At 32.0% G+C, this 8,663-nt stretch overlaps 1 protein-coding gene across 2 annotated transcripts; it reads left to right on the top strand.

Moving 5' to 3' along the window:
- The first annotated feature begins 5,641 nt into the window (after positions 1-5,641).
- LOC137822015 (F-box only protein 13) lies at positions 5,642-8,292 on the top strand. 2 transcript variants are annotated; one of them, XM_068626888.2, is made up of 2 exons: positions 5,642-6,449; positions 6,986-8,292. In XM_068626888.2, the coding sequence occupies exon 2, from the start codon at positions 6,997-6,999 to the stop codon at positions 8,239-8,241; it is 1,245 nt and encodes a 414-aa protein (XP_068482989.1). In that variant the 5' UTR covers positions 5,642-6,449; positions 6,986-6,996; the 3' UTR covers positions 8,242-8,292. The 2 variants fall into 2 exon arrangements, with proteins under 2 accessions (XP_068482989.1, XP_090150881.1); XM_090294755.1 differs by lacking the exon at positions 5,642-6,449 and adding an exon at positions 6,507-6,900.
- Positions 8,293-8,663: the final 371 nt, after the last annotated feature.

Here is an 8,663-nt window from a genome sequence, read left to right as displayed (position 1 = left end):
AATGTGTTTTGTCTTTATACCTCTTTCTTTTCTTCTTCATAATAAAAGTGAGAAAATTAATCTATGTAATTGAATATTGATGAATAAACCCTAAACCCTAAATATGAATTGTTCCTAAATAGAAGCTTTATATTTTAAAATTAAATTTGATATTGAGAGAAAATACGAGTGAAAAAATAAATAAAATACGAAATAATTTTATTTAAGGTTATTTAAGTTAAGAATGATAAATAAATATTATTATTTATTTTAATAGTAAAAACATGTTTATGGATAGATTAAGGCAAAATCCACAATTGTAAATGGGCAAATTATTATTATTTGTATATATTTTTTGTAATGTCAATATGATGAAAGTATATAAACGATATTTTAATCTAACAAATGCACTATTATGATTTTTTCATAAGATCCACGTATACCCAGGTAAAAAAAATCATAAAAGTCGTTTAGAAAAAACTTATTTTTTGTTAAAAGTAATTAAAAATGTTTACAAAGAAAGTGATAAAAAAAATCAAAAGTTTGCTCACTAAAAGAGGTGTTACGTCTTCCAATGTATACATGATGAAATTCACTATTCTAAATAGGTAAAAAAGAACACAACAATGCTTTATGAACAAGCTAGGATTTGCACCTTTAAGATTTCAATTTTGTACACAAATTATAAGTTTGTATGAATGATCGTAACCTTTCTTCTTCAAAGACATCTTTTACTTATAGAGTGTGAAAACTTGTCAAATACACAAGAAAAGAGGGTTTAATCGTGTGCTAGATTTTTTTGCTAATATTCGCCATTATCATGTCATGATACACAATCAGAAAATAGTTTTTAACTTGATAGACGATTTGTCAAAGATCTTTAAAATCTTAGTTTGAATTTTTTTTTTCCTTCTTAAGTTGTTACAAATTTAATAACATGCAATCTTAACAAGATAAGGGAAAGAAAAATTTACTCTCATATTTTTATATTAGTTCATTTAATAACACAAACCACGTATACCGCTGTAAGTAACAAACAAGTATTCGTTTGGAACATAGTTACTTTTGGCTAATTTGTCAAGTATTATTTTGAAATATTTTCATTTCTGGCTAATCCACCAAGTATTCTTTGAACACTTAATCACTCTCGATTAAAATCCAAGTATTCTTTTGGAATGTAACTCACAAAGTATTATTTAAAAGCAATCATTATTGGCTAAGACAAGGATTTATCTAAAATGTGATCTAAAAGATTTGAAGGGTTTATTCACCATAGAGAGAACTTGTTACCCGCTACCTGCTACCTGTTACATGTTACCTGCTACCTATAACCTACTACCTGTTATCTGATACCTACTACCTGCTATCTGCTACCTACTACATGCTACCTTCTACTTACTACCCGTTACCAGTTACTTGCAACCTGCAACCTACTACCTGCTACCTACTACATGCTACCTACTACTTGCTACATGCTACCTACTACCTACTACTTGCTACACGCTACCTATTACTTGTTACCCGCTACCTCCTACTTGTTACTCACTATCTGCTACCTGCTATTCGCTACCTACTACCTGCTACCTGCAACCTGCTACATGCTACCTGCTACCTGCTACCTGTTACCTGTAACTTGCTACCTACTACCTGTTACCTGCTACCTTCTACCTGCAACCTGCTACCTGCTACCTTGAACCTGCAACCTGCTACCAATTATCACCTACCTGCTACCTGCAACGTGCAACGTGTAACCTGCTACCTGTTACCTGCAACCTAACACCTACAACTTGCCACCTACAACCTGCTACTTGCTACCTACAACTTGCAACCTGCTATCTACTACATGCTACATGCTCCCTGCTACATGCAATTTGCAACCTGCTACTACATGTTACTTACAACCTGCACTTGCAACTCTCTACCTGCTCGGTCTATCGTCAGTCTTCAATCAGTCTATATTTTTCATCATCTCAGTGTTCATTTTCCTAATTGTAACCTGCAACCTACAACCTGCAACCAACAACTTGCTACCTACAACCTGCTACCTTCTACCTGCAACCTGCAACCTGCAACATGCAACCTGCTACCTGCTATCTGTTACCTGCTACATGCTACCTTCTACTTGCTACCTGCAACCTAGTACCTACAACCTACAACCTTCAACCTGCAACCTGTTACCTGCTACCTCTGCCTGTAACCTGCAACCTGCTATTTGCTACCTCCAACCTGCTACCCACAACAATCTACTTGTTAGCTGCTACCATCTACCTACTACCTGCTACCCGCTACCTGTTATAGTTTATAGTTTACGGTTTATGGTTTAGGGTTTATGGTTTATGGGTTAGGGTCATGGTTTATGGGCTAGGATTTAGAGTTTAGGGTTTAGTGTTTAAGGTTTATGATTTATACTTTAGAGCTTAGGGTTTATTGTTTTAAGGTTATGAGTTATGAGTTAGGGGTTGGGGCTTGGGGTTTAGGATTTATTGTTTTAGAATTTCAACAAAAATTCTTTCAGTTTTAGGGTTTATGGGTTATGCTTTATGATTTATGGTTTATTGTTTAGGGTTTAAGGGTTATGGCTTGTGGTTTATGGTATAGGATTTATGGGTTATGGTTTAAGGTTAAGGGTTTATGGTTTATGCTTTTAGGGTTTATGAGTTTATGGTTTATGGTTTATGATTTAAGGTTTAAGGTTTATGATTTAGGGTTTATGTGTTATGGTTAGGGTTAGGGTTTAAGGTTTAAGGTTTAGGATTTAGGGTTTTAAAATTTCAAGAAAAATTCTTTCGAGAAATTTGTTCAAAAATGTTGTGCATTCTAAGACTTTCCTCTTTTTAAATTTTTTTTTTTTTTTGCGTTATTATCTGATTTTATTCTGGGTCCATATTACGTTGAAAAATTCCGAACAAATTCACACGATTACTTTCATATGTTGTTTGCACTCAGTTAAGGTGGCACGTCAAAAAAGATATAAGGAAGAAAATGCATGACATTTTGTTTTCAAAAAAAATAAGTTTTTCTCTACTCCCGATCTGAGACTTATTACGCCTTACTACTCGGATGTTTTGATCTAAAATTTTTATCACACATTTCTTATTGTGTGTATTGAGTTGTGGATGAGATTTGAGTCTCAAAAATTCGTTCCACAAAAAATTTATAAATATTTTTACATTATTTGTTCCAAAGGTTGTTTTATAAAACTATAAAATAAATAATTTCATCATTATATTAAAATTAAGAAAAAAATATTATTTTATTCTAAATATCTGAAATTCTTCTTCTTCTTTTTCTCTATATATATTTATGAGTGAGTACATAAAAAAAACTTCTTACTAAATCAACTTATAAATATTGTTATTTCAATAACTTTATTATTATTATTCTAACGTTATCCTCACAATTTATTTTAAATATTAAATATGTATAAAATGTAATATCTGTAATTATAATTTTATTTGAATATGTAAGAATATACATTTGTTATGAATTTTACATTTATTAGTTTTCACATAGCTAATTTTGTTAAATACTTTTGAGTTTAAAAACTCTTTATAAGATTTCAATTTTCACCCAGTAATTTATAGATTAACTTATTACCTAGTTATATTAAAAGTTTAATTTGGACTTATTGCATAATAAGTTCAAATGGATATCGATCTCCATTTCGATTTTGTGAAACCTCATAACTAGTTTTGTAAAGAATCAATATACACTTGTTTAATAACAATGATATTAATAATATTTTGATATTTTCAAAAACTTTATTAAAATTTAAGACAGAAGAGATGATATTTTTAGTAATACAATCATATTCAACTTTTAGTTTCGGTCGATAAATTATTTTGACATACTAATGTGAATAATTTATTAAATCAAATTAAAAATTATTTTAAAAGTTATATTTTCAAACAATGAAATAATTTTATCAAAATAGAATTATTAAATAGTAAACAAGAGACATTTATTAGATATGCAGAACTATCATGTGAAAATAATAAATACCAGAATAATTTCTATTAAATTTCATATTTTTAATAAAATCAATAAATAATTTGAAAATAAAAACAGAGGACAAACTATTTCCTTAATAATATTTTTTGTCTCAGAATTTTTAGAAAGTAGTGCTTAAAGTATTGAATATCTATCAAATAAAATCCTTATGATTATCTATTTTGCTAGTAATTAGAGATTAATTTGAAGTGGGAAAACTTGAAAAATAATTCAATATCATTTTTAATATTTAAGACATTATTTTCATATTGTGTTTACATTTTAAAAAAATGTATTTAAGAGAAAAAAACAATACTACTTTAATTGGTGGCTTATTCCAAAAACAAACATAAAGACACTGCAGTATTTGAGTTTCTTTCGAAAAAGACAAATAACATAAATTCTGTAAGATTTTGAAAGGGACTAGTAACTGAAACATCTTTCTGATTTTCCCACGGCTTTTATTTTTCAATTTACTCATTTCTTTTCGCATTTCCTTGAACCGATGAGGAAAGGTGGGTCGCTAAAAGAAAATTTTAAATTAATTAAATTTTACTATAAAAATTTATTAAATAATAATTCAATTTAGATAAAAAATAATTAATTATTATATTAATTAAATTAGATATTAATTTAAAGATTAAAAAAGTATTTATATTTAAAATAATTCTATTCTAAAAAAAATTATAAAATAATCTAAATTTATATTTAAATTAACTAGCTATATTTTAATAATTAATATTTTAAATTTTAAATTAGTGTTTAAAAGTAGTAACTAATTAAAATTTTAGTAATTAATGATTAAATACTAATTTAAAAATTATTTTATAAATTTTTATTAATAATATATCAATAATCTTTTTAGTTTATAAAATAATTTTTAATTTAATTAAATAGTAATTAATTATTTTGATTTTTAAAATTAGTTTTTTTTTTTAGTGTTATCATAAAATTAAATATTTTTAATTTTTAATTGATTTTTTTTTATTTGATTACCTTAAAAGTTATATATATATTTTAATTAAATTTTATTATATAATTTTATATTCATAGGTGCTTAACTGGTGTAATAACCTTATTAGTCTTCCACATATACTGACACACGCAAAACTGGTTACCTATGTGTTTGTAAATGGTTACTTATGTGACGTTTATGACCCCATCCACTTTTTATGAAAAAAATAATAATTTTTTTATGAGTAAAAAAAATATATTACACCGATTATTACTAAGAACCAATATAATATATTCTTTTTTATCCTATTTTTTCGTGTGCAATTTCACTCTATCACATTATTGTCACTCCTACAACGTCAGATATGTTTTACTATGAGATATTTTCAATATATCATTATGGTAACTTTTCTATTGTTCACGTCAGTAATGTTTTACAACCACATAAAACAACTTCTCAAAACAAAAAAAACTAAAGAAAAAAAGACAACCCCGCCGAATTTAAAAGCAACAATTCATGAAAAGAACTAATGTCAACTGCATCTATGTTTGCAATGAGAAATGTGAAGAATGGAGACAAACAGGTGCAACATAGCACACGAGGTGGTGCAAAAGAAAAAGAAAAAGATCTGAATTTAGGGCTTTTATATTTCAATATTTTCAGCCACTGATTTTGAATTCGAAAGCCGTGAAGTTTATAGTATAAAAAGAAAGGGTTGGGTTGGGGTGTGAAGGGGGCATCGGAGAAAGAGCATTGACTTGTAGTTGTTGAGGTAGCGTAGTAGGGTCCGTCCGATGAGGGGCAAAAGAAGACAAAGATTCGTTAAACGAGGAGCCAAAGGAAGCGCAAATACAGGGTTGGTAATTGTTTTCTTTGGGTTTGGGAGCCCAAAAATGAGACCAATCAGAGACAAAACAAAACAAAACACAACACCCCCCTTTGACATTTTTTCACTGCCTCCACCTTTCTCTTTCTTTTATGCACTCTGGGTACATGTGCCACCACTTTTTTTGTCTGTTTTTCATCTGTCTCATATCATGTGTGAGTCTGTGTCTGCACTCTACTCACCAACTCTTTCCATTTTCCAACCCCCCCAATCCCTCGCCTCATTAGATTCCTTTCAGAGTATAGAGTCAACTACTTCCTTCCCAATTCCTCATTTTCTATGTAACCTAACCTAATCAAATGTTGTTGTGTGTGTGTGTGTTTTTTTTTTTCATTTTTCCTATTGTTACAATATTAAATAATTAAAAATATGTATTTACTTTATTTGACATTTTAGGCCGTGTGTGAGGTGTGTGAAGTGTCAAGCATCCTACTCCAACGAAGGAAGCTTCCTCCATACTTGCTACTGTTTCAGCTCCCTTCACTTCACTTTTTCCCCATCACTCCTATTAATTCAAAACGCCCTCAAATCCAACCCCGTCTCCATCCCTATATCTCTCTTTTGTTTCTATTCTGCAACACGCTCCCTCCTTTTTTTACCCACTCTACTCTACCAAGCACCACTTTCAACTTCTACTAGGTACCCTCTACTTCTTGCTTCCTTTTTTTTTCATTTTGATTCGACCCTTTCATTTGTGTGTCCTACTCATTGTGTTTTACTTTTAGTCTTGCTGTGATCGTGTTTGATTTCACTTCAAGATTGTATTTTTACTCCCTTTTTCTTGTTTTAAGTTCAAAGAACAGTGTGAAGGAGGTATAGTGATTGAGGGGTGTTTTCGAACTTAAGGAATGTTTTAATGGGCAGTATACGACGGGGTCTTTTAACTGTTTCCTAACTCGCCAGTGTTGCAATTTTCGGTAGCACAGCTGAAGATTCGTTATGTTGAAATAATGTCATGGTAGGAGAGGGTCGTGATGTTCTTTGCTTTTGGCCTGGTAGATTCCATTTAGATTATTAACTATTTCAAGACCCCTCTTATGTATGGTTCAATTTGGAAAACTTCATTCCCTTTTTCTGACGTCTGTGAATGGTAATTTAGTATGGTATGGTATTGGCTTGGAAGTGGAAAAGTTGATTGCTTGGTAACCTTTTGTTTCTTTGTTGTTTTTCCTCAGACTGTTTGCCAATGGAATGTAATTATCAGTGTGGCCAAAGTGTTGTAAGCTTGAAGAGAAAGTTGCCAGAAGATGGAGATCATGTACTCTTCAACACCTTTTCTCTGGATGACCTTAATGAAGATCTCTTTGAAAGGATACTTTCATGGCTTCCAACTTCCACATTCTTTCGCCTAAATTCTGTGTGCAAAAGATGGAAATCAGTTGCTGATTCTGCCAGTTTCAAGCTTGCCTGCTCTCGCATTTCCTCGAGGGAGCCTTGGTTTTTAATGGTTGCTCCCAACCTTAATCAATCTGTTATCTTCGATTCTTCTGAGAGCTCTTGGAAGAGACTAAACCACCCACCTCTTCTGCAAGAGGAATCTAACCAAAATTGCATGCCAGTTGCAGCCTCTGGTGGCTTGATTTGCCACCGAAAATCATCTGGAAACTTCATTGTGAGCAACCCCGTGACAGGATCTTGTACAGAACTCCCCCCACTTCATGCCCCACAGCACCAACCTCTCAATGCCATTGTGATGAGCACAGCTTGCAAAGACCAACTCTCCTTCAAAATTGTCTTAGTCTTTGGTGAACTTCCAAATCTCTTGTTTAAAGTCTACGATTCAAGATCTGGCTGTTGGGATGATGAGATTGCTTTGAGGAGAAAGACAGAAGACAATTCAATGGAACATGATTCTACTGATGACAATGTTGTGTACTTCCTCAGCAAGGCTGGAATTGTTGTGGCAAGCAACATGCAGAGAAGCCCCTCTAAGCAGTATTCATCAGTTATTACCAACAAAGATGGGCAAGATATTGTGTATTTTCTTAGCTCCTCAGGAAACGTAGTAGCTTGCAATTTGACTTGCAAGTGCTTCTTTGAGTACCCCAGGCTGTTGCCTGTTTTTAGTGAGTATTCCATTGATGTTGTAGAGTGCAGTGGGGAGATGCTAGTTGTTTTGTTATCAGAGTTCTTGGAAACTGCAACTCTTAGGGTGTGGAGGTATGATGAGGCTAATAAAGGGTGGCATCAGATTGCCGCAATGCCTGCAGCAAATTCTCATGAGTGGTATGGAAAGAAAGCAGATATTAACTGTGTTGGGGCTGGTAACCAAATATTGATATGCTTGAGCTCCCCTGATCTATGCACTTATGTTATGTGTGATTTGGAAACCAACAAGTGGGTTGAATTGCCAAAATGTTGCATAAATGGTGAAGTCATAGACTTTATGTCTGCCTTTTCATTTGAGCCTCGGATAGAGGCTTCTGTATGACAGCCAAGAGGACTTGACTATGATAATCACCATTCCTTTTCTGCTCCCTTAGCACATTTTTTCCTACTAATTGAGGTTTTTTTTCCATTGATTAAATAGGTGTATAATGGGAAAAAAAAACTAGACAGATATTGACTGATGTATCATGACTTAAGCATATAAGAAAACTTGCTGTCATATCTAATCCAAAATTTTGAGATAATAGATTTATATATTCGTAACATCGTTTTTCAACTTAACTTTTCTTTACAGTATTGGATTTCAACACATGAAATTTTCAACACATATGACCATGCTGATGATTGGTTGGTTTCGTTTTTCTTGGCTTTACCGCTGAATTTAAGCAATGATAGTGAACGAAGTTGACGGGTACCTGCTTCACATGGGAAAACGGCGAGTGCTCTAAACAAACTACTTTCTCT

This window comes from Phaseolus vulgaris, chromosome 9, assembly GCF_051622355.1.
Source record: "Phaseolus vulgaris cultivar YP4 chromosome 9, ASM5162235v1, whole genome shotgun sequence".
Classification (NCBI taxonomy): Eukaryota; Viridiplantae; Streptophyta; class Magnoliopsida; order Fabales; family Fabaceae; genus Phaseolus; species Phaseolus vulgaris.
This window is presented reverse-complemented; position numbering and strand designations above follow the sequence as displayed.

Coding starts and splice junctions, on each gene's coding strand:
- LOC137822015 (XM_090294755.1), top strand. CDS start 6,852: ATGGTTCAATTTGGAAAACTTCATTCCCTTTTTCTGACGTCTGTGAAT. Junction 6,901..6,985: donor TTTTCTGACGTCTGTGAATG/GTAATTTAGTAT, acceptor GTTTTTCCTCAG/ACTGTTTGCCAATGGAATGT.